This window comes from Ovis aries, chromosome 2, assembly GCF_016772045.2.
Source record: "Ovis aries strain OAR_USU_Benz2616 breed Rambouillet chromosome 2, ARS-UI_Ramb_v3.0, whole genome shotgun sequence".
In the NCBI taxonomy this organism is placed as follows: domain Eukaryota; kingdom Metazoa; phylum Chordata; class Mammalia; order Artiodactyla; family Bovidae; genus Ovis; species Ovis aries.
This window is the reverse complement of record NC_056055.1, coordinates 87,312,613-87,339,465: the sequence shown is the minus strand read 5'-3', so window position 1 is coordinate 87,339,465 and position 26,853 is coordinate 87,312,613. Positions and strand designations below refer to the sequence as shown.

At 42.3% G+C, this 26,853-nt stretch overlaps 1 protein-coding gene across 4 annotated transcripts in view; it reads right to left on the bottom strand.

Moving 5' to 3' along the window:
* Positions 1-26,853, bottom strand: part of ADAMTSL1 (ADAMTS like 1) — a 1,118,714-nt gene that overhangs the window by 161,500 nt on the left and 930,361 nt on the right. For all 4 annotated transcript variants that reach the window (XM_042244881.1, XM_042244882.1, XM_004004390.5 and 1 more), the window contains 2 exons: positions 19,259-19,469; positions 1,880-2,059 (listed from right to left, as the gene is read on the bottom strand). In XM_042244881.1, the coding sequence (XP_042100815.1) occupies positions 1,880-2,059; positions 19,259-19,469 (391 nt within the window). The remainder of the gene's footprint in view (positions 1-1,879; positions 2,060-19,258; positions 19,470-26,853) is intronic.

Below are 26,853 nucleotides of genomic sequence, written 5' to 3'. Positions count from 1 at the left end.
TTGAACTGTGGTGTTGGAGAAGACTCTTGAGAGACCCTTGGACTGCAAGGAGATCCAACCAGTCCATTCTGAAGGAGATCAGTCCTGGGTGTTCATTGGAAGGACTGATGCTAAAGCTGAAACTCCAGTACTTTGGCCACCTCATGCAACGAGTTGACTCATTGGAAAAGACTTTGATGCTGGGAGGGATTGGGGGCGGGAGGAGAAGGGGACAACAGAGGATGAGATAACCCGAGCCCCAAATCAACATTTCACAGAAAAATTGTCACTTACGTGTTTACACATGCACATACACATACACTCAAGCCACACATTAAATCTTTCACCTTCTGAAACAAAAGTACTTCTAAAAGATGATAAAAATTGTTCCCCCATCTGTTCTGAGACATTTGCGGGGAGCTACCATCAGAAGGTCAAATTTTACTGCCAAACTGCAAAACCTATGGTGACATAGGTTAAGTCTCAACTGCAGTGTACTCAGCAGGGTCGTCTGATGGACCTCTGCATGGGCTGATAAAACACAGGGTGAGAATTCTCAGAACAGGCTGAATGACGTGGCATATTCATTTTCAGAGGCAGCTGCTTTCCCCTCTGGGGCAGCAAGGACTTCTGTGATGGATTTCAAGCAGCAGCAGCGGCTCTGTCCTATGAGTTGGATGGTCTACAAAGGAGGCAGAGAGGCCAATCCAGAGGCTTCTAGGCAAGAAAGAGAAGGGTCTTGAATCTGGTTTGGACCCTGAGATTTTCCCTTCAGGCCTCATAATTCTGTTCTTGGCTGAAACTACTTGCAGGGTGAGAATTCTGGTGGGGGTGGTTTTTATGGAAGACACAAGGGCCTATGAAGGAGTTGCAGGCAAGTCAAAGAAGGAGTAGAGGCTGAAAACAAGTTGGAGCTGGGTGTTGATGAGTTAGTTCAGGCGAGTGTTGAAGTAGGAATGATTTAGAGAAGCAGGTTCGTCGGGGGTCTATCCTTAACTGATGAGGTAAGTCAGGAATGGTAATGCCGATGTGGTCATCTCCCCAGATGCAGGGCATCGGGGGAAATCAACTTCTCTTGCTGGGAAGCTGTTGACATTTTGGATCCAGGAAACTGACAGGAAGGAGGCAGGATTTCCTTGGCCTTCTTTTCCTAATAAATCATACACCTCATTGTCCAGTAACTTGGATGAGAAGAACTAGAGAGGCTTTGCCTTTCCTCAGGAAAGACTAGAAACATCTGGGAGTAAGAGATGTGGTGCGGGAGGCAGGGAGAGGCGGGATGTCAGGAAGGTGGGAGTGAATGGAGAGGAGGAACCCGGTGTTCTCGGTAAAATCCTGGATCCAAATAGTACAAACGAGGCCTGGTTTGTTCCATGAAGGGCCCATTTTCAATTCTCTGCTCCTGATTGTTGAGTGAGGGCTGGTTGCTTAACAACTCCCATCCTGCAGCCTAGTTAAAAGCTAGTTACACACTATGGTATCAATGCTTACAAAAACTCTGTTGCATGTATAACTGATTCACTTTGCTGTACACCTGAAAGTAATTGTAAATTACCTACACTGCAAAGAAGATTAAAAAAAAAAACCAACTCAGGGACTTCCCTGATGGCCGCTTGGTTAACAAGCCACCTTGCAATGCAGGGGACACAGGTCAGATCCCTGGCTGGGGAACTGAGATCCCAAATGCTGCAGAGCAACTAAGCCCATGTGCCGCAACTCGAGAATCCGCGCGCTGCAATGAAAGATCCCGCACGACACAACCAAGACCCAAGACAGCGCCCCACAGCTCTGTTCCACAGAGCTAGGGGGATTCTTTTGTTCTGTTCTTGCCTTCTGTAAGTCTGGGTGCCTTTTCCTCTTTATGCCTCTTTTGTCATCTTCTTCTGAGGAGCACACATACCTCTGTCCAGTCGGAGAGCAGCCACTCACTGGGACAGTCATCTTTCTTGCAGGCTTGCTGGGAGGCCAGTTTGGGGGCAGAACAGAAGGTCTCGGGAAGCTCCAGGAAGCTCCCATCAGCCATGCGCTGTTTGCAAAGAACCTCGCGTTTCTGGATGCCCCCAGCGCAAGTCCTGGAACACTGGGGGAGGAAGGGAAAGCAGACTCTGCATAAGACAGTAGCACGTTTGGACTGCCAATCCAATTCCTACCTTAGCCTTGGCTTACTGCAGAGTGAGAAAAGAAAAAATAAATAAATAGGGAAGAAAACCCAGCAACCAACCCAAAGGAGATTGTTTCCCCTCCTTGAAATGAATTTTGTAGCAAGGTCTACACCCTCCACTCTTAAACATTCAACTAGAGAATCCAGGAATTTTGAGGGCCTTTAAATCTTAGAGAGTTGTTTCTGAACTATGATTTGCAGTCACCCAAGACAACTGGTTTAACAGGTGATATGATACAGTATTAAACATATTTACGATGCAATGAAAATAATCTGTGCTTCTTCCAGAATGAAGCAGAGAAAGCTCCTGGCATCCATGTAAATCTGGAGGAATTAATCTGCAGAAAAGGCAGCCCTTCCATGTAGAGAGCCCATCTTCTCTAACCTGTTGGAGGGGGAGCAGGTCTTAGGCTTGGGTTTTGAACTTCCTGGAATATGTTTCTTATAGTACTGGTGTTTTTTTCTGGCAGTGGGAGCAAGAGCCATGGAAATTTGGGATACCAGAAAAATCTCCCCATTTTAGTGGTTTTCAACAGGCCCCCAATCAAACAGGTCATTTACAGGTAACTGAATGAATATCATTCAGTTATTTGTAGGGGTGGAGCAGGAAGCTGTTACTCTAAGACTTTGGCTCCTCCTTTGTAATAGTAAAGAAATGCTCAGTTTTGGCATACAGACTATATTTGCTGACCTCCCTTGAAGGTGCCATGTGACTAAGTGCTGGGCAAAGGGATGTACATGGAAGGTTGTGGGCAGCTTCATGGAAAAACACACAAAAAGAGAGTGTGGCATTTTCCCCTCCCCTTCTCCTCCTTGCTGGCTGCAATATGAACATGTTGTCTAAAATTTAACCTTCCATCTTAGACAGTGATAGACAAAAAGATGGAAGCAGCCTAACTTCCTGATGGTGACACCATACTGGCCCTGGATGGCCTGTGTGTGTATAAGAGAGAAACGTTTTTCTCTCTTACTTAAGGTATTGTGACTTTGGGTTTCCTATCCTTTTTAATCCATCCAACCGGTCCATCCTAAAGGAAATCAGTCCTGAATATTCATTGGAAGGACTGATGCTGAAGCTGAAACTTCAATACTCTGGTCATCTGATGTGAAGAACTGACTCACTAGAAAAGACCCTGATGCTAGGAAAGATTGAAGGCAGGAGGAGAAGGGGACGACAGCGGATGAGACTGTTGGATGGCATCACCGACTCAATGGACATGAGTTTGAGTAAACTCTGAGAGTTGGTGATGGACAGGCCTGGTGTGCTGCAGTCCATGGGGTCGCAAAGAGTCGGACATGACTGAGCGACTGAACTGAACTGAACCCTAATTAGGAAGACAAATACTGTATGAAATCACTTATATGTGGAATCTAAAAATACAACAAAATAGTGAATACAACAAAAAAGAAATAGACTCATAGAAAACAAAACAGTGGTTACCAGTTTGGGGTGGGAGGGATGGGGCAATATACTGCAATATACACACACAGGCCATTCAGGGCCAGTGGAGGAGTGGGAGAGACCAACTACTGGGTGTAATACAGGCTCAAGAATGTATGGAACAACATGTACTCTAAGTGGCAAGTAAACTTTACAAATTGTATAAAAAATTTACAGGAGGTATAGACACAAACGCTAAGAAACAGAAACAAGAAAAAAATCTAACCTTAAATAATATACCAATCATTACTATTCTGTGCTGGGATAATTTTATTGTAAAAACTCTAAGGAGAGCTCTGTTTTCTTCAAGAAGAGTCCCTTTTCTTGAATCAGCTGCCCTTGTGCTTGTTGAAAATTTAGGGCTGGGTGTTTGTGCTATAGGAGCGTTTCCTGTTGCAGCAGGACCACTCAGAACTCATGGGGGTCTATGCTCAGTGGGCTGGACCCAGAACTGTAAGGGGGGTGTGTGCCCAGAGTCAAGGTTAGGATGGGTGATACAATGTCCTTGAGTAGAGTCAGAATGCTGCTGTGGCCCAGATGTTACTCTCTTACTCAGTGGTCCCAGTCCTGATATACTTTAAAGCCACCTGGGAGCTTTTAAAAAGTCCTGAGTCCTGGGCCCCGTTTCATACCTATTAACCTCTGGGAAGTATGTTCCAGATGTTAATATTTTATTTTATTTTTTTTATTTATTTTTTTTTTTAGTTTTCTTTTTTTTTTTAATTTTTTTATTAGTTTTTTTTTTTTTAAATTTTAAAATCTTTAATTCTTACATGCATTCCCAAACATGAACCCCCCTCCCACCTCCCCTCCCCATAACATCTTTCTGGGTCATCCCCATGCACCAGCCCCAAGCATGCTGCATCCTGCGTCAGACATAGACTGGCGATTCAATTCACATGATAGTATACATGTTAGAATGTCATTCTCCCAAACCATCCCACCCTCTCCCTCTCCCTCTGAGTCCAAAAGTCCGTTATACAGATCTGTGTCTCTTTCCCTGTCTTGCATACAGGGTCGTCATTGCCATCTTCCTAAATTCCATATATATGTGTTAGTATACTGCATTGGTGTTTTTCTTTCTGGCTTACTTCACTCTGTATAATCAGCTCCAGTTTCATCCATCTCATCAGAACTGATTCAAATGAATTCTTTTTAACGGCTGAGTAATACTCCATTGTGTATATGTACCACAGCTTTCTTATCCATTCATCTGCTGATGGACATCTAGGTTGTTTCCATGTCCTGGCTATTAGAAACAGTGCTGCGATGAACATTGGGGTACATGTGTCTCTTTCAATTCTGGTTTCCTCGGTGTGTATGCCCAGAAGTGGGATTGCTGGGTCATATGGTAGTTCTATTTGCAATTTTTTAAGGAATCTCCACACTGTTCTCCATAGTGGCTGTACTAGTTTGCATTCCCACCAACAGTGTAGGAGGGTTCCCTTTTCTCCACACCCTCTCCAGCATTTATTGCTTGCAGATTTTTGGATCGCAGCCATTCTGACTGGTGTGAAGTGGTACCTCATTGTGGTTTTGATTTGCATTTCTCTAATAATGAGTGATGTTGAGCATCTTTTCATGTGTTTGTTAGCCATCCGTATGTCTTCTTTGGAGAAATGTCTATTTAGTTCTTTGGCCCATTTTTTGATTGGGTCGTTTATTTTCTGGAGTTGAGCTGCATAAGTTGCTTGTATATTTTTGAGATTAGTTGTTTGTCAGTTGCAAAACCCTAAAGACTCCACCAGAAAATTACTAGAGCTAATCAATGAATATAGTAAAGTTGCAGGATATAAAATCAACACACAGAAATCCCTTGCATTCCTATACACGAATAACGAGAAAGTAGAAAAAGAAATTAAGGAAACAATTCCATTCACCATTGCAACAAAAAGAATAAAATACTTAGGAATATATCTACCTAAAGAAACTAAAGACCTATATATAGAAAACTATAAAACACTGATGAAAGAAATCAAAGAGGACACTAATAGATGGAGAAATATACCATGTTCATGGATTGGAAGAATCAATATAGTGAAAATGAGTATACTACCCAAAGCAATTTACAAATTCAATGCAATCCCTATCAAGCTACCAGGCACATTTTTCACAGAACTAGAACAAATAATTTCAAGATTTGTATGGAAATACAAAAAACCTCGAATAGCCAAAGCAATCTTGAGAAAGAAGAATGGAACTGGAGGAATCAACTTGCCTGACTTCAGGCTCTACTACAAAGCCACAGTCATCAAGACAGTATGGTACTGGCACAAAGACAGACACATAGATCAATGGAACAAAATAGAAAGCCCAGAGAGAAATCCACACACATATGGACACCTTATCTTTGACAAAGGAGGCAAGAATATACAATGGAGTAAAGACAATCTCTTTAACAAGTGGTGCTGGGAAAACTGGTCAACCACTTGTAAAAGAATGAAACTAGATCACTTTCTAACACCGCACACAAAAATAAACTCAAAATGGATTAAAGATCTAAATGTAAGATCAGAAACTATAAAACTCCTAGAGGAGAACATAGGCAAAACACTCTCAGACATAAATCACAGCAGGATCCTCTATGATCCACCTCCCAGAATGCTGGAAATAAAAGCAAAAATAAACAAATGGGATCTAATTAAAATTAAAAGCTTCTGCACAACAAAGGAAAATATAAGCAAGGTGAAAAGACAGCCTTCTGAATGGGAGAAAATAATAGCAAATGAAGCAACAGATGTTAATATTTTAAATTTAGAAAATTTAAAAAACTCCCAGGCAATTCTGTATAACCAGGATTGAGAGCCTCTTGATGAAGGTGAAAGAGGAAAGTGAAAAAGTGGACTCAAAATTCAACATTCAAAATCTAAGATCATGGCATCCGGTCCCATCACTTCATGGCAAATAGAAGGGGAAAAAGTGGAAACAGTGACAGATTTTATTTCCTTGGGCTCCAAAATCACTGTGGACATGACTGTAGCCACAAAATTAAAAGATGCTTGCTCCTTGGAAGAAAAGCTATGACAAACTTGACAGCGTATTAAAAAGCAGAGACAGCACTTTGCCAACAAATATCCTTATAGTCAAAGCTATGGTTTTTTCCAGTAGTCATGTACAAATGTGAGAGTTGGACCATAAAGAAGGCTGAGCACTGAAGAATTGATGCTTTTGAACTGTGGTGCTAGAGAAGACTCTTGAGAGTCCCTTGGACTGTAAGGAGATCAAACGAGTCAATCCTAAAGGAAATCAATCCTGAATATGTATTGGAAGGACAGATGCTGAAGCTGAAGCTCCAAAACTTTGGCCACCTGATGCAAGGAGCAGACTCATTGGAAAAGACACTGATGCTGAGAGACGGGGAAGGACAGGGAAGGCTAGCATGCTGCAGTTCACAAGGTCGCAAAGAGTTGGACACGTTGTAGCATCTGAACGAGGATTCAGAGACATCTCTCCAAACGAATGCCTCTCCACCATTTCCAGTGGGACTAAAATAAACATGGGGGTAGACAGGGTGGGCGTGAGGACCTGATACCCAGAACAGCTTCTGTTAGAACCACTGTTTTTTTGGAGTATCACATAAGGTGTATGGGGGTCTATTCAATTTGAATAAATGCTTCCAAAATAAACAGGTGCCAGAATGAGAACAGCTCTCAGACTTAAGCATCTTAATGAATGAGACAATAAGGAAACAATGCAGATAAACTTTCTCTCTCTCAAACTAAGGAAGTGGATGAAGATGATCGGTTTCATTTTAAGGGTGGAAATGTAATAAAATGTATATAGGAGGGTGACCACTCAAAATATCAGAGCTGGGCTATCACTTTTCAGATAGGACCTAATTTAAGGGCCAAACCCTCAGAAGACTCCCCCTAACACCATGCGGAATTCCGTGATAATTGGATGACAAAATACATGCAAGAAAAGTAAAAAAAAAAAAAAAAAATCAGCTTGTTATTTTGAAGTTTAGTTTGGATAGAAATGGGCTTCCCAAGTGTTACTAGTGATAAAGAACCTGCCTGTGAATGCAGGAAAGAAGGGAGATCCGTGTTTGATCCCTGGGTCGGGTAGATCTCCTGGAGGAAGGCATGGCAACCACTATAGTATTCTTGCCTGGAGAATCCCATGGAATGAGGAGCCTGGTGGGCTACAGTCCATCGGGTCACAAAGAGTGGCACATGACTGAAGTGACTTAACGTGCATGCTATATAGACAACTTGCAGGAAATTCTCAACACTTGAAGATAAAGTCAGACTGCTGAGAATGTCCTTCAGGGCCCTCACACTCTCATCTGTGTTGAGCTTCCCGAGCACATGTCTTACCAGCCTGCATGGCCGCTGCTTTAGCTGCAGTGGACAATCTTCCCTTCCCTGTGCACTCAGATACCTCCTGTGCTATGGCCTTTGACCACATTGTTCATTATGGGAGCAATGCCCTTCACCTCTCTGTCCAGCCAGAAACTTCCAGGACATCCCTGAAGGCCCAGCTCACAGGCCACTGCTTCAGGAAAGCCTCTTCTACCCTCTGCCTCACGGTATAGAAGTCACCTCCTACCCCACCTTGACCTGGAAGGGTGCTGCAACCTCCCCAGTTAGGGCTGGTCGTTTATGGCCCTGATCTTTCCCTCTGCCTCCCTACATGTACACAGGATTATGTGACTTTGAGGAAAGGGAACACACTCATCTTTCTATTCCCCAGTGCCTACTATTGCGTCTGGCAAAGAGTGTACTCTTCATAAACGTTTGTTGAACTGATGATTGGATGAACAAAACAGCCAAAAAGCCAGATGTTGAAAAGATGTAAAACAAACATTCAGCTGATGGGCTGAACATCCACCTTTCATTGGACTGTTTTATCATCAGCCAGATGCTGCTTCTACATCAGTCATTGGTGGGTTTCAGCCAGATGCAGTGTGTGCTCTGCTGGGAACTGTGACCCTCCAGGGATGGCAGACAACCCTCTGGCTGGGTTAATGTCATCAGGGATTTGGCTTTTAAATGCTCGTCTCATCTTTGCTCAAAAAGTTTCCCTGGTGTGTACACTGATGAAAAGGTGGTTTTCAAATTTTTAAAAAAATTGTAGAAGATGAAATTTCAAATTAATAAAGCTTCCAAATTCTGCGGTGACTTTGTGAACAGGTCAAAGTTACCTGGTGAGGCTGACAGTCTTGATGTGAAAGGCAGAATGCAAAGGAGAAAAATATTTTAAAAGGAGCAGGAAGAGAAATTTAATAAAACAAAATGAAAAATGTTTGCTTTATGAATCATCATGGAAAATAATATTGTGGTATGAAGAAGCAGATATCTGGTAATGGGCATTGTTTTAAGATATATGTCATAAACAGAATAAATAACCCAAAATAGCATTTATATTGCTTATCCTTGTTGCCATACATATTTCATGATATAAGGTCAGGGATTCATTAGTTTTATAGGAAAAGTGAAAACAATACAATATGAGGAATATTTAAAAGTTATGTTTCTATACAAAAATACAATGGCCTGAGTGTCCTGAATTTTTAAAGACTTCCCTATGATCAGCACAGTCATAAATTTTGCCTCCTTTGACATTTTTGGTTTCATGTTGGTAGTTCAATTCACTGGGAGCTGAGTTTATTTCCTTGGCACCTCAAGTCACATTATTGAGCCCAACACAAGTGATATCCATACTCTGTTTCTAAGGTCAACTTTCCAGTTTTAATATAATGTGCTCTGCTAATAGATTCTAACTCATTTCATGCCTTTCTTCATTTGCTCATTCATTCTGTCCTCAAACATTTCCTGAGTACTTGCTGATTGCCAGGCACTGTCTTAGGCGCTAGGGACTATAGATGACTGTGAGATAGTCATTTTGCTTCAGGTATCTGCAGCTCAGTCACTGTACTTACCATAAAGTGAGATTAGTTTGGGGCCTCCCAGCTGGCACTACTGTTAAAGAACCCACTTGCCAATGCAGGAGATGTAAGAGACGTGGGTTCAATTTCTGGGTCAGGAAGATCCCCTGAAGGAGGGCAGGGCAACCCACTCCAGTACTCTTGATGGAGAATCCCATGGACAGAGGAGCCTGGTGGGCCACAAGTCCATAGGGTCACAAAGAGTTGGACACGGCTGAAGCGACTTAGCATGCAGCATGCCTGTGATCAGTTTTACAAAAGAGGAGAGTGAAACCCAGTCTTTATGGAAAAGATGGAAGGCTTTGCAGAGAAAGTGGCATAGGAGGGGATGGTCAGGGAAATAGGAGTGCTGGCAGAGTCGGACCATGTGTGCACAGATAGTCTGTGAAGGAACATGGCATGCTCACACCTTGAGCAGTCTTGAGAAGACAGAGGTTAGAGTTCATGGGAATGTGTCGTTGGGAAACAAGACTGAGTAGCAGCCAAGAGTGAAGGACTTTGGACATAACTGGACATACTTTTAAGACTTTGGGGTGTCATTAAGGGTTTTAAAGCAGGAGGTAGCATGATTTAACTTGTAGAAATGATAGGTAGCAAAGGCCAGCGGGTTCCAATGAGTACTTCCCTGTTAGACAGTCACAGGTGTGCCATGGAGAAAAGGTTTCCTGGTCAAATAAGTCCAAATGGCAATGTATGCCATTCCCTTACTTGGGAATTCCAAGCACATGTTAATATTTTAAAGGCTTTACAGAGGGCCTGTAGTAAAAAGCCACTGATATCAGGTTATGAAGCATTGGACCAGAGTTAGGCAAGACAGTACAGGGACAGCAAGTACAAGGCTGTTTTATAAAGGTTTGGTCAGTCGTGAGGACTGAAAGCAAGGCAGTGAGAGAAGGATGTGAGAGAAGACAGCAATGGGGGTTGGGGAGATACAGGAAGTAGAATCAAAAGGACTCGCGTGTTGACTGAGTGTGAAGGACAAATGAGGCTAAGATAGCTCCAGGTGCTCACGAAAGGATAGGCGAGATAGTGGAGTCACTCACAGTACCAGATTCATGAGGGAAGATCAGGTCTGCTGGGGAAGGTGGCAGGTAGGTGTGTTACCAAGATTGGTGTTCAGTTCAGTTTAGTCACTCAGTTGTGTCCGACTCTTTGCAACCCCATGAATTGCAGCACGCCAGGCCTCCCTGTCCATCACCAACTCCCAGAGTTCACTCAAACTCAGGTCCATTGAGTCGGTGATGCCATCCAGCCATCTCATCCCCTGTTGTCCCCTTCTCCTCCTGCTCCCAATTCCTCCCAGTATCAGAGTCTCTTCCAATGAGTCAACTCTTTGCATGAGGTGGCCAAAGTACTGGAGTTTCACCTTTAGCATCATTCCTTCCAAAGAACACCCAGGACTGGTCTCCTTTAGGATGGACTGGTTGGATCTCCTTGCAGTCCAAGGGACTCTCAAGAGTCTTCTCCAACACCACAGTTCAAAAGTATCAATTCTTTGGCACTCAGCTTTCTTCACAGTCCAACTCTCACATCCATACATGACTACTGGAAAAACCACAGCCTTAACTAGATGGACCTTTGTTGACAAAGTAATGTCTCTGCTTTTGAATATGGTATCTAGGTTGGTCATAAGTTTCCTTCCAAGGAGTCTCTTTTAATTTCATGGCTGCAATCACCATCTGCAGTGATTTTGGAGCCCTGACACTGTTAGATTGGTGTTAGACCTTCATAATTGGAGGTAACTTGGTGATATATGAGACTGAGAGGTTCAAAGGGCAGTTAGAGTGCTTAGTATATAACACGGGTGAAAACTGAGTCAAACTGCAGGAGGGCTCAAGAACGTGAGGACTGGAATCTCACTTACTAAACAAAATTATTAAATAATAACAGAATTTCTACCTGGGTCATTTTGTGAGTTAAAATTATCTTGGTCATCTAATATTAATTAAGCTTTCTTAATCTTGGAAGTACAAGGAGTGTGCAGGGCATCTTCTGGGTTTAATATTCCTGTTACTACATGAAGCATGGATAGCATTTGCTGTTAGTTGCTAAGTTGTGTTTGACTCTTTGTAACCGCATGGAATGTAGCCCACCAGGCTCCTCTGTTCATGGAATTTCCCAGGCAAGAATACTGGAGTAGGTTGCCACTTCCTTTTCCAGGGGTCCTCTTCTGGACCCAGGGATCAAACAAGTGTCTCCTGCATTGGCATGCAGGTTTTTTTTTTTTTTTTTTTTTTAACCACTGAGCCACCAGGTATCATGCGTCCATTTCTTTATGAAGTACACTACTAAAAATAAGATAAATATTCCAAGAGGCTTTTTTGTTTTCCTTCTTGGATACAACATTTTAAATAAAGATGTCTCTGATTCATGAGGATTTACATTTTAGTCACTGGTATATAACAAAACTGATGACCACATTGACTCTTTCTGCCAGAATTCAGCCCTCTAATCCAGACCAAAGTTATTCTTCTGTGTGTGGTGTGTTTAGATCTAGAAAATGAAAAATTTAATTCACAAGCATTTATGGTTATCATTAAAATTCTCTCTCTTTTTTTCTCCTTAATATTACCAGCAGGGCCTCTTCTCTCATATGTCTTTTTACGTAGCTAAACTACAGGCATTTCGAATTGTAACCCTGATTAAAATAAAAAAAGAAAAGAAAAGGTTTATAGGGAAATCACCACATAATCACAGTTTTAAGCAAGGAAGGAAACTAGGGGTTGTGGTGACTTTTCAGTCTCTACACAGATGCGTGCAATATGTATGTACAGTAGTCGATACAATCCTGTGCGTAAAACACAAGTAATACAGACAAATATAAACGATGCTTCAGAGTAGAGTCTCTCATTGCAGTTTAATCTTTCTTGCATCTTTCTCTTTTTTTCTCACTTCTGTTTCAAAGTTATTTTTTAGAATAAAAACAAAGAAGATTGATGCATATAAGGCTCAAAAACAGTGACAAGAGGAGGAGTAGTAGAAGGCAAACTTTGAAACTCAAGGACCTTGTCCTAATGGAGACTAATAGGCCTTGTCAGCCCACAGTCTAGCAGACTGAAGTAGGCTGAGTCATGACCCCAGAGATATCTATGTTCTTATCACTGAAACCTGTGAACATGTGACCTGACCTGGTAAAAGGGACTTTGCAGAGGGGATTCAGTTAACTCTCTTGAGACATGGCGATTACCTGGGTTATCACAGTAAGCCTGATGTAATCATGATGGTATAAGAGGGTGGCAGGAGGATCAGAGTCAGACAGAGAGGGTATAAGGACAAAATCCAAAGTTGGAATGAAGTGCTTTGAAGCTGGAGAAAGGGGCCATGAGCCAAGGAAGCCAGGAGCCTCTAGAAGCTGGAAGAGGCAAGGTGACAGCCTCCCCTAGAGCTTCGAGAAGGAATGAAGACCTGATTTTAAAATCAACACCTTGATTTTAGCCAGTAGGAACTGATTTCAGACTTCTCACCTCCCAAGCTGTAAGATAATAAATTCATGGTGTTTTAAGCCATTGAGTGTGTGGTAATTTGTTATAGCAAGAGTAGGAGCCACACACAGATGAACAACTCTGGGCAAGGTGACAAATCCTGACTTTTACCTAAATTGCTGCTGCTGCTAAGCTGCTGCTAAGTCGCTTCAGTTGTGTCCGACTCTGTGTGACCCCACAGATGGCAGCCCACCAGGCTCCCCTGTCCCTGGGATTCTCCAGGCAGGAACACTGGAGTGGGTTGCCATTTCTTTCTCCAATGCATGAAAGGGAAAAGTGAAAGTGAAGTCGCTCAGTCGTGTCTGATAGTAGCGACCCCATGGACTGCAGCCTACCAGGCTCCTCTGTCCATGGGATTTTCCAGGCAAGAGTACTGGAGTGGGGTGCCATTGCCTTCTCCGAAAGTGCTGTTAGTAGGAGTGATATCAGATTTCCTCACAGTTTAATACTTTAGAGCAAATAGCAAGGACGTTCTGGGAAGGATGCACTGCACAGTGGAAAAGAGAATGGGTTTTGAAGCACAGAGACTTTTTTTCCATTTACTGACTGTGTGAACTGGGGCGAGCACAGCTTCTCTGAGCCTTGTTTCCTCAAAGGGTTGCTATAGGGATTAAAAGAGAAAATGAAGGACTTCCCTAGGACTCCAGTGGTTTAGAGTCTGCCTGCCAATGCGGAGTGGAGAAGGCAATGGCACCCTACTCCAGTACTCCTGTCTGGAAAATCCCATGGAGGGAGGAGCCTGGTAGGCTGCAGTCCATGGGGTCGCAAAGAGTCAGACATGGCTGAGTGACTTCCCTTTCACTTTTCACTTTCATGCATTGGAGAAGGAAATGGCAACCCACTCCAGTGTTCTTGCCTGGAGAATCCCAGCGACAGAGGAGCCCGGTGGGTTGCCGTCTATGGGGTTGCACAGAGTCGGCCACAACTGAAGTGACTTAGCAGCAGCAGCAGCCAATGCAGGGGGGGACACGGGTTCCATCCCCAAACCAGGAAGATTTCACATGCCGCAGGGGCAATTGAGCCCACGTGCTACAACTGCTAAAGCCAGTGCTCTAGAGCCTGTGAGCTGCAACCAGAGAAAGCAGCGCCATGAGAGGACTGTGCACCACAGCTAGAGAGTAGCCCCCATTCGTTGCAACTGGAGAAAGCCTGCGTGCAGCAATGGAGACTCAGCACAGCCAAAAATAAATAAACAAAAAAGTTAAAAGAGAAAATGAAGCTCAGTAGAATGAACTCTACTACATGAAATCTGAATTCACATTCATCTCACAGTGCTTCAGTTTCCGCATCTGTAAAATGGGCATCATAGTAGTAACTATCCCATTAAGGCTACTGAGGATTACATGAGTTGACTATAAAATTAAGTGGCTTGATACTGCACTTGATACATAGTAAGTGCTGCTCTTATTAGAATAAGAAGAAGCTTCCAAAATGGACCACGTGCTCAATAAATGAACAGACACACCTGCCATGTACTTTTCTGCATCCTTCTCTATGCTTCACCTGCCCAAGTACTGTGCGATCTCACTGTTAAATGAGCAGCACTGACCTTGAATGGCATGTGGCTGCAGAGCAGGAGGACAGGAGAGGAGTCCTGGTGGGAGAGGTGGGATTCCTGAGGGCTCTGATAGGTAGACAGGTGGAAAACTGCGGGTAGGCCCAGAGAAGTGTGGGCAGAAGGAATGTACAAGCAGGGATGGGAGAACCAGAGTTAGGGATGTGAAGGGGCAGACATGTAGAGGAATGATGGCCTGACTAAGGCACTTGGCTTTATTATACGACCATGGAGAGTCAAAGAAAAAAATCCTCGCAGAAGACTGTCATGATCAAGGTGTCTCACACTTACTCATGCATGTATGTCAAAGGTTCTCAATCATAGTGGTATAACATGCCAGTTTTGAAAATGATCTCTCATGAGGTATATAAAAAATAATTAATATACATAGATGGATCCAGAGGTTATCATATTAAGTGAAGAAAGTTAAAGAAAGATAAATATCATATGATATCACTAACATATGGAATCCAAAAAGTGATACAGATGAACTTATTTACAAAACTGAGAAATAGCCTCAGACATAGAAAACAAATTTATGGTTACTGAAGTAGATGGCAGGGTTTACAGGAGAGATAAACTAGGACTTTGAGATTAGCAGATACATACACAAGGACCTATGGTATAGCACGTGGGACTATATTCAATACCTTTTAATAACATATAATGGAAAAGAATCTGAAAAAAACATAAAACTGAATCACTCTGCTGTACACCAGAAACTAATGCAGTGTTGTAAATTAACTATATTTCAATAAAAAAATTGGAAGTATTATATATAGTCAACATGAAAGATGAGGAGGAGGAGAAGCAGCAGAAGGAGTGTGGGTGCATGTTTAATCAATTATTAAGGATTTGGGAGACTAATGCACGAAATGTGTACGTGTTTCAAAAGTGAAAGTGTTAGTCGCTCAGTCATGCCCAATTCTTTGCGACTTCATGGACTGGGGCCCAAGTTAACCGTAAAATCTCACCAAGCCATTATAGCTAAATTGATAAATATTGAGTCCTTCACATAAGACCAAAGATGAAAACCAAGAGATGCAGTAGGGACTAAGAGGTAGAAATGAAATAAAGATGGCACCCTAAAAACCAAAGCTAGAATTAGAAATTAGATTTGTGCTTCATTTCGGCTTAACTATTTCTAAATTAAAATGTTAGCATAAATCCTTGGACTTCTCAGACCTGTAGAATGTGTAAATATTGGCTACATATTACTTGTTAGTAAATGCTCTATGAAGGACAAAGGAGGTTGCATTCCTAGTTGGTAAATGACAACTTACATAATTTGTGTTTTTTCCTCCTCTGAAAGAGAAGCATGTGTAATATGCATGAGGTCAGTGGTAGCCCAATATTCAAAGAGCAAGGAGGGGGACTTTCTCCCCTCAGACAGGCCAGCGTTCATCAGGACGTTATCTGTCTTCCTTTAAATGAAGCATTGGATCTACCCTCTCCTTTTCTTTTGTAAGAAAAAAACTGTACGTTGGCTGTTGAAGGATGAAAGACCTCAGCCCTCTCTCCTGGTGCATCCAGGCAGCTGAATGGAAAAGACATTTCTGTGCACTACAGGTCCCCTGTCCCAGCAAGGGTTACCAAGGGACCAGGCAAATGGATGACCAATAGCTGATATCTCAACTAAGTGGTGTCCTAGGACAACTACTAATTAGACTGGAGATGCTTAAATTATTCCTAACTTATTCCATAAGCAGAAACAATGACTTCCTTTCTCCTACTAAGTGGTCAGTGGTAGCTGATTTTGCCTAATAAACTAAAGATGTAAGATTCTAGGAAATAATATTAGAAGAATAGCCCATTGTTTTCTCTAGGTTCAGAGAGATTCCTCAAAGTGACCAAGGATTCCTATGCACCAAGTATTTAACAGGAATCTTTCTGTGGAAGGTAGAATCCCTCGTGGCTTTCACTTTCTATGCTATTTATTTATTATGTTTGAATATTTTTCACAATGATTATGTATTGGGTTTGAAACAAGATCTTTCTAAAGGTTCTGATAAAGTATAGTCAGTGGTTCATTGACTAAACTTCAAAGAGTTCTTTACTATTACTTCCTTGATCTGAAAAGTGGATTTAAATCCAACTTATCTCAAAGGCTTCTCTCTAATGAAATGAAATAGAAAATGCTTTCAAAATAAATACATATCTTAACAGGCCCAAGGTCGATGGACAATGGAAGAATAATTGACTCTTTAGAAATCCACTGATTCAATAGGACCACTGGGCATGGGGGCGGTAATGTTGGTAATAGAGCAAAAAAGACCATGTATATGGATGTGCTGTAAAAACTGAAAGAACAGCATAGGTCCCTGCCATTACTCAGCAGCATGTGCAACTACTGAAAAAGGCTGGTGCTTCACTGACTTTCATCATCAATATCATGACCTATAATCATGAAACAAACCCATCAGTGGGATATAAAGTAAAAAACATTTCAGGGTTTGTGGGTGGTACTATTGATCTGTTCATTCATTATATCATTCAATAAACATTTTACCCAGAACTTATTAGGTACTTAATGGCAACACAAACTAAAAATACAGGGAATTAGTTTCAACAGTAGAGGCTGATTTAGGCTGATTCCTCATCTTTTCTTAGCATGACCATAGTTAGTGGTGCAGTACGGAGCTGGAGTATAGTTAAAGGTAAAAGTATAAACGCACCAGAAATCGGGAGACCTGGGTTCTGGATTAGGCTTTGTGACTTTGGGCAAAACTATATCTTGGTCACAGTTACATCATCCATAAAACAAGGGGGCTTCTATGTAATCCCTTGAGGGCCTTCTCTGCCACAGTGGTTTCCAACAATGGGGTATCGTGGAAAGGATCACACAAAACTGAGTTGATGTCCACTCCTAGGTTTGCTAGCTCTGTGAGCCTCAGTTTCCTCAAAACAAAAATGAAGACAATAAAATCTACTTTTCACTGGACTGTTATGAGGATTAGCTTCAATTAGGTGTATAATAATATATATTTCTTAACAGAACAATAGTACACAAAGTGTTCAAAGGACACAAAATTCTCTTGATTTCCACTGACACAGTAGCAGGGAAGTCATGAACTTAATCATATACATTTAGGTTCTAAAAGCATATATATCCCAGCAGACACGGGCGGTATAGCGTCCATATCTGCTTCTAGATGCTTTACACCTAGTCTTTTGCTCACTTATTACTATCTGATTCTGTGAGAACTTTACCGGGAAGGGGAAGGAGGAAGGAAGGGGCCCTGTCCACTGGTTTGAAGAAGCACAGGGGATGCGTGGAAATGGCAGCTCCTTGTCTCAGGACCAAGGCTGCCTTCTCTCTCCTTCTCAGTCTGATGCCTGCATCATTTACCATTCTAACTGGGCCACTTCTGAGAGTAAAAACTGTTTCAGTAAAACTGGGATGTATGTCTCCCTTCCTTTTCAGGCTTACTTTCTATGACCTTTTTTTGTCACTTTAAAACTATGAGGGATATTCTAATAGGAAGGCAATTGCACAGTAAGATTTTATCCAAGTAATCAATCTAAAATCTTGTGTTTTTTTTCATAAGGTGTGAGTAAAATTGCAGTTTGCCTTCCATCTCTTATTGCTGATGACCCTTCAGCTCTCCCATCTTCCACCTTCTCTCCCTCCTGCAGTCAGTAATTCTTCTTGCCCGTTCACTTGATGCTGGCCCCTGGATACCAGCTGTTGTACTGTACTTTTCAAGGTACTGCACTGTAAGATTAGAAGTGTTTTCTTTAAAAAAAGTCTTATGTTTTTTAAAGGCATGCAAAAAAAGGTGCTTGACTTTAGTTTGATAAATATATATTTAGATAGGATATGAGGATAAAATAATTGTTTTTATTATTATAATAAATGCTTTAGAGTGGGGTCAGCCAACTGTTCTGTAAAGAGGTAGAGTAGATGTTTTAGCTTTTGTGGACCATATAGTTTCTGTCACAACCAAGCAGTTATGCCCGTATAATGCAAGAGTATGGCTATGTTCCAAAAAAACTGTGTTTACAATAATTGGTCATGAACTGGGTTTGGTTTTGGGCAGCAGTTTGCCAACCCTTGCTTTAAAATGATAGTTCCCCATGGATCAGGAAAATTTTAAAAGTCTGGAATTGACTTGATTTCTAACATCCTATTTTGCTAAGGAATTATGTTAAAAAAGAAAAGCCATTGCCTGGTATCTTTATCTCTTAGAATTTTAAACAGAAAAAAAACTAGAAAGAGCAAACATTTAGACCAGTTAGCTTTATGGAAAGTTACCCACCACACAGTCCTTATTTAAAATTTTTTTCCTTAGCTCAGTGAAAACTTTGTCAGATATATCTTCAGGTTAAGAGATGGGTCATTTGAGTTGCTTTTGGAGATCACTGTGGGTGGTAGAATAGAACGAGCTTACTATTTGTAATGAAAAGATCTGAATTTGAATAAGGTTGTGGGAGTACTGGGAAGCTCCAGTGGCTCAAGAGGTAAAGAATCCGCCTGCCAGTGCAGGAGATGCAGAAGGCAAGGGTTCAGTCCCTGGGTTGGGAAGATCCCCTGGAGAAGGGAATGGCTACCCACTCCAGTATTCATGCCTGGAGAATTCCATGGACAGAGGAGCCTGCTGGGCTACAGTCCACAGGGTCACAAAGAGTCAGACACGCCTGAGCAGATCTTGAACATTCCTTTAACGGGACAACACTCAGACAACACAGTCCCCTGTCCTGAGCTACTGCTGCAAACAAACTTCGATATTGTGTTAACCTTAGAACTCACCGGCTGCCACTGTGCAGGGTACCAGGCTGGGGGGCAGTTGAAGCGGTTACAAGCTTGCACCGTGGTGGGCTTGGGCTGGCGACACAGCTCATCAGCCAGGATTACTGTTTCATTTATCTCTCTGGAAAGCAGGTGGGAGCAGAAGACATCTCTGGTCTGCAGCCCAACCCCACAGGTGAGACTGCAAGGACTCCACTTGCCAATTTCCCATCTGTGAAGAAATCAGAGGAAGAGAATACCCTGAGAACCCGTGTACAGAACGGCTCCCTTGCTGCAAGTGTTATCCTAATGGAGTAAAAACACCTATGTGGGTATTTGGGAAGGTCCAGCCCAAGCTTGGCTAGGAATTCTATCCCAAGACTAGAAGTCATCTTTTCTCTTCATGTTCAAGAATCTGTTTAAACAAAGAGGGTGATAAAATGAAACATCCAATTTTTACCACAAAATCACCAGAAATGGTCACAATCATGTCTATTTTGATGGAAGTATTAGTTGCTCACTTGTGCCTGACTCTTTGTGACCCCATGGACTAGAGCCTGCCATGCCCCTCTGTTTATGGAATTCTCCATGCAAGAATACTGGAGTGGGTAGCCATTCCCTTCTCCAGGGGATATTCCCGACCCAGGGATTGAACCCAGGTCTCCTGCATTGCAGATAGATTCTTTACCATCTGAGCCATCAGGGAATCCCTATCTTTTTTTCACTTTCTATGTCTGTTTCGATGAAACATATAAGCTTCATCAAAATAAGAGGGTATGTTAGATAGGATGTAAGTTGTGCACATAAAGGCTTTGAATACCATATAGTGAATAGCACGTCTAGAAGAAGGTTTTCTGCTTCTCTCTCTAGCCTCCATTCTTAGCAAGACTGAAACATTCATGTTTATTTTTCTTTGGCTTCGAAATGAAAGGTTGCCGGTTCCAATTTCCTTCAAGCTGCCATCATAGCATAGAAATGTCCCTGTCTTATGTATAAATATCATCACTGTCTGGGACTGGAGAATGTAACAAAAGTGAAAGTCACAAAATAGATCACCCTTCTCGAGGAGGAATAAGTGGAGAGGATGGCTTATTATCTGGAAGAGGAAGTCAAACACAGAGATGAGTTAAGTGCATAAAGTGGCCATTCCAAATGGCCAAGTCTTGACAAGTACGTTTATAGTGAGCTAAGGGCCTAAAAAAACAATTTCCCTGTTGATGCAGCTTCCAAAATGGGAATACCAAAAAAAAAAAAAAAAAAAAACCCCAAACAAAAAACCAACAACAACTTGGTTTGGAGTGAGAAGTGTTCTTTAATGATCAGTTTTAGAAAGTTCTGTTTACAAAGTGAGACACAAAGATTCTACAGGAGCCAGCCAAGAAAAGCATGGCAAGGTGACCCTTCAGTAGCCAGGACTGCCGAACTTTTGTAGCAGCCCTGAAAACTGGTTCAAAAGTCTCTGACTTTACGGACCTAGAGTCTGTCATACAAAGTGAAGTAAGCCAGAAAGAGAAAACCAAATATTTTACACTAAATGCATACACATGGAATCCAGAAAAATGGTACAGATGAATCTATTTGCAAGGCAGAAAGAGAGACATGGATATAGAGAACAAATGTAGAGACACTAAATGGGGAAGGGGAGAGGGGGATGAACTTGGAGATTGGGATTGACATATACTAGTATGTATAAAACAGGTAACTAATGAGGACCTACTATATACCATAGGGAACTCTACCTAATGCTCTGTGGTAACCTAAATGGGGAAGGACATCCAAAATAGAGGAGATATATGTATACATATAGCTGGTTCACTTTGCTGCATAGCAGAAACTAACACAACATTGTAAAGCAACTTTACTCCAATTAAAAAAAAAAAACCAAAAAGCCACTGGCTTTAATGTTTCTCACCAGACTGTAAAGCTGAATGGAGCTCTCTCAATCCTTTCCAGGTACTCTGTTAGGGTAATTACCTTTCCAATTCCTATTTCCACAACTTCCTTTCCTACCCTGGATTCAAGCCATATCAGTAATGAAGTCCTTTCTTGTTCTCAGTTCATGCCCTCTGGTTTTCTAGCTCTATCTTTACTCAAGTGATTACTCCTAATCTGTAATACTTCTGGTCTTTTCCTTGCCCCTCAAAATTTTTTCCATTTCCATATATCCAAATATAATCCCTATTTAGTTGTAAATAAATTGTATCCATATTTGTTCCAGATACTAAATATTTTCTCAGTAGTATTACAGTTATTCTGCCTGTCAAGGGCCCTATGAGAATATATACCTGTAGAAGGCACGGTCTGTGTCTGAGTCAGTTCTGTGTCTCTCACAGGGTTCATCATAGCTCCTTCTAAACAGTTAATGTATATGGTTACTACCTTTTAAAATAAATGAGCAAATGGAAGGGATCTACCACCATAGTAGGCACTTTATACACATTATCTCATTTAATTACTTCCAGAACACTATGAGGTAGGCTGTATTGATCTTCCCTATTTTAAAGTTGAAGGAATCTGAGAATCTAAGAGGTTGCTTGCCCAAATACCCACAATTAGTAAGTAGTGAACTCAGGATTCAAACTTGGGTGTGTCTGGCTCTGAAGCCTTTGTACCTTCTATGATGCCATCTTATTTTCAGGAACTACCTTGAAAACTGCCCTATAAATATTCACAGAATTTTAAATGAATAAAAGAGGAGAGGCTGAGTTGAATATATTCTTGTATGAATGTCTGTAAACTTATTTTTAGATCCCCAGCTTGGGTAAATTCCAAGCTTTAAAATATTAAAGGGCTACTGGTTTAAAAAATCTGTCCACACAATCTTTGCCTCTTCCCCATTCTAAAGATGGAGTCTTGAGTATGGGCTGGACTTACTGGCTCACTTGTAAGGAATACAGTGAGGCAGAAGGGATGCTTTGTGACTTCCAAGGCTAAATTAGAAAAAGGATATTGCTTCTACATGGCTGTCTCTCTTTGACTGCTCACTCTGGGGGAAGCCAGCCAGCATGTCATGAGGACCCCGAGCAAATGTGGATAAAAGTCCACATGCAAAGGAAATCGGGCTGCTCACCAACAGTCAGGATCAACCTGCCAGTGATAGGGGTGAGCTGCCTTGAAAGCAGTCCTGCTTGACTAGGTCCAGCCTTCAGATGATTCCAAATTCCTAAGAGATCCTGAGCCTGAACCGCCTTTCCAAGCTGCTCCCAAATTTCTCACTTATTTAATTGCGAGAGGTAATAAATGTTTATTTTTGTTGTGAGCTCCTAGGTTTGGGGAAAATTCATTGTGGAACAATAGACAACTAATTCTGTATCTCAAAGCACATGTTGTACACTTGAAATATATATAATTGGGCGTCCCACGTGGCACAAATGGTAAAGAACCCGCCTGCCAATGCAGGAGACATAAGAGACACGGGTTTGATCCCTGGATTGGGAAAATCACCTGGAGGAGAGCATGGCAACCCACTCCAGTATTATTGCCTGGAGAATCCCAAGGACAGAGGAGCCTGGCACAGTCCACAGGGTCGCAAAGAGATGACTGAAGCAACTTAGCATGTGTGCAATACAAATATATATTCTCCCCCCAAAACGTGCGTATGTTCATCAAAAGACATATACAAGAATGTTCAGGGCTTCCCTGGTGGTCCAATGGTTAGGAATCCACCTTGAAATGCAAGGAATACAGGGTTTGATCCCTGGTCCAGGAAGATCCCACATGCCACAGGGCCACTGAGCCTGTGTGCCACAAGTAATGAGCCTGTGCTCAACAGCCTGCGAGCTACGACTCCTGAAGCCAGTGTGCCCTAGAGCCTGTGCTCCACGCCAAGAGACGCCACCTCAATGGGAAGCCCACACACGGTAACTACAGAGTAGCATGCACCCACTGCAAGACTGGGAGCAGCAACGAGACCCAACACAACCAAAAAGAAATGAATGACACTTCTTTTTAAAAAAGTAATGTTTACAGAAGCACTATTCCTCATAGCCCAGATAGAAAACTACCCAAATGCTCATCAACAGGTAAGTGGACAAATAATTAAGATATATTCACATAAAACTTTATAGAACGAGAATAAACTAGAACAACAAGGAACATGACTGAATTTCACAAACATAAAACTGAGTGAACAAAGCCACAACTACAAAAATTCATAGTGTGATTTCATTTACCTAAAATCAAAACCCAAAACTAGTCTACAATGTTAGAAGTGAGGGAGGTGGCTGCCCTTGGTGGGTAGTAACTAGAAACAGGGTATGGTGTGGAGAGGGGGAGGGTTTCTGGGATGTTACCTTGATCTGGGTGCTGGACGTGCACCCGCTTTGTGAAAATCACCAGGCCATACGTGCGGAATGTGTGCACTTTTCTTTGCATTTGTTATGCTTCAAAAAAGGATATTCTTCATCCTCCAGCCAACCACTTTCAAGAGAAATACTAAAATGCTGTGGGTGTAAAATACAACCACCACCCCCAATGCTGATGGCCACTCTATGCATGTCTCATAAAGGAGCTGCCTACACAGTGAGCACTGTTCCAAGGTTAAATTTTGTTCTAATACAGTCTCCACACTGCTGGCTGCCCCACTCCTGCCCTCACCTCTGGCAGAAAATCAGTCACTGGGAGCTTGAAGCAGAGGCATCTGGCAGCCATGAGGCCACTTCAACGCTGCTGGAAAAACTCACAAAACAGACGTATCTGCTTACTCGTACATCTTCAAGGAAGGAGGGCAGCAGAAGCTATCTGTGCATTCAGCGGTTTGTTGATTACGGGTCCAAGTATTTTTCATCAATTTAGGCCCAAAGAGGGAAAGCAGAGCGATGACCCCGCTGCTCCTCCCCTGCATGGGGGCTTCAGCTGTGAGCGCTGGGTCTCACTGGCTGCCAACAGTTGCCTCGCTGGATTCCGTGCCTTTGGCTGTTTCTGAGGGAGGGACTGTAGGCCCGTGGGAGCCAGCCTGCAGGCAAGCTGTAGCTGGCAGCCTGGGAGACATGGACAAGGCCTTCGCTGGGATTCTGGGTTCTGGCTTCCCATAATTTCAGAGCTGAGGAGGACTGGGGCTCTGGACGTCGGAGGGTGAGGGCATTCACGCTTCTCCCCTCTACTCTGTCTGGTTGACTTTACCTCATCTTTTCATCTTCACTGAAACTGTTACCTCCTCAGGGAGGAAGCCCTCAACTGGGTAAAATTCTCCTCTAGGATATGGTTCCATGCATAGTTCTCTATTTGGAAATTCTCAACACACTTGGTTTTTTTGTTTTACTGTGGAAAGAGCATTCTCTTAGCAAAACTTTAAGTGTGCTATGCACAGTATTGTTGTCTCTAGGTACAGTGTTGTGCAGAAAATCTCACACTCACCTTGCTTAACTGAAACATTACACTTGTTGACTGCAATTCCTATTTCCTCTTCTTCTGAGCTCCTGGCAACCACCATTCCACTCTTTGATTCTATGAATTATTAATTCTATGATTCTATGACTATTTTAGGTACCTTGTATAAGTGGCATCATGGAGTATTTGTCCTTCTGTGACTGGTTTATTTAACTTAGCATAAAGCCTTTAAGGTTCATCCATGTTGTCACATATTGCAGAACTTCTTTCTTTTCTAAGGCTGAATAATATTCGATTTAAAAGTATACATTACATCTTTCATGGTTGTTTAGGCTGTTTTCACATCTTGGAACCAGTTACTGAGAATACTTAGTGCTACAGTGAATATGAGAATACTAGTAGTATTCCTTCTGGAGAAGGCAATGGCACCCCACTCCAGTACTCTTGCCTGGAAAATCCCATGGACACAGGAGCCTGGTGGGCTGCAGTCCATGGGGTCGCTAAGAGTCGGGCACAACTGAGTGACTTCGCTTTCACTTTTCACTTTCACGCATTGGAGAAGGAAATGGCAACCCACTCCAGTGTTCCGGCCTGGAGAATCCCAGGGACGGAGGAGCCTGGTGGGCCGCCGTCTATGGGGTCACACGGAGTCGGACACAACTGAAGCGACTTAGCAGCAGCAGCAGCAGTATTCCTTCAAGGCCCTGATTTCAATTCTTCTGGATAAATGCCCAGAAGTGGGATTGCAGGATCATATGATAGACAGAGTGCCTGATGAACTATGGATGGAGGTTCATGACACTGTACAGGAGACAGGGATCAAGACCATCCCCAAGAAAAAGAAATGCAAAAAAGAAAAATGGCTGTCTGAAGAGGTCTTACAAACAGCTGTGAAAAGAAGAGATGCGAAAAGCAAAGGAGAAAAGGAACGATATACCCATTTGAATGCAGAGTTCCAAAGAATAGCAAGGAGAGATAAGAAAGCCTTCCTCAGCAATCAATGCAAAGAAATAGAGGAAAACAACAGAATGGGAAAGACTAGAGATCTCTTCAAGAAAATGAGAGATACCAAGGGAACATTTCATGCAAAGATGGGCTCAATAAAGGACAGAAATGGTATGGACCTAACAGAAGCAGAAGATTTCAGAAGAGGTGGCAAGAATACACAGAAGAACTGTACAAAAAAGATATTCACAACCCAGATAATCATAATGGTGTGATCACTCACCTAGAGCCAGACATCCTGGACTGTGAAGTCAAGTGGGCCTTAGAAAGCATCACTACGAATGAAGCTAGTGGAGGTGATGGGATTCCAGCTGAGCTATTTCAAATCCTGAAAGATGATGCTGTGAAAGTGCTGCACTCGGTATGTCAGCAATTTGGAAAACTCAGCAATGGCCACAGGACTGGAAAAAGTCAGTTTTCATTCCAATCCCAAAGAAAGGCAATGCCAAAGAATGCTCAAACTACCACACAATTGCACTCATCTCACATGCTAGTAAAGTAAAGCTCAAAATTCTCCAAGCCAGGCTTCAGCAATAGGTGAACCATGAACTTTCAGATGTTCAAGCTGGTTTTAGAAAAGGCAGAGGAACCAGAAATCAAATTGCCAACATCCACTGGATCATGGAAAAAGCAAGAGAGTTCCAGAAAAATGTCTATTTCTGCTTTATTGACTATGTCAAAGCCTTTGACTGTGTGGGTCACAATAAACTGTGGAAAATTCTGAAAGAAATGGGAATACAGACCACCTGACCTGCCTCTTGAGAAATCTATATGCAGGTCAGGAAGCAACAGTTAGAACTGGACATGGAACAACAGACTGGTTCCAAACAGGAAAAGGAGTATGTCAAGGCTGTATATTGTCACCCTGCTTATTTAACTTGTATGCAGAGTACATCACGAGAAACGCTGGGCTGGAGGAAGCACAAGCTGGAATCAAAATTGCCAGGAGATTATCAATAACCTCAGACATGCAGATGACACCACCCTTACGGCAGAAAGTAAACAGGAACTAAAGAGCCTCTTGATGAAAGTGAAAGAGGAGAGTGGAAAAGTTGGCTTAAAGCTTAACATACAGCAAACTAAGTCATGGCATCCGGTCCCATCACTTCATGGCAAATAGATGGGGAAACAGTGACTGACTTTTTTTTTGGGGGGGGGTGAGCTCCAAAATCACTGTAGATGGTGATTGCAGCCATGAAATTAAAAGATGCTTACTCCTTGGAAGGAAAGTTACGACCAACCTAGACAGCATATTAAAAAGCAGAGACATTACTTTGCCAACA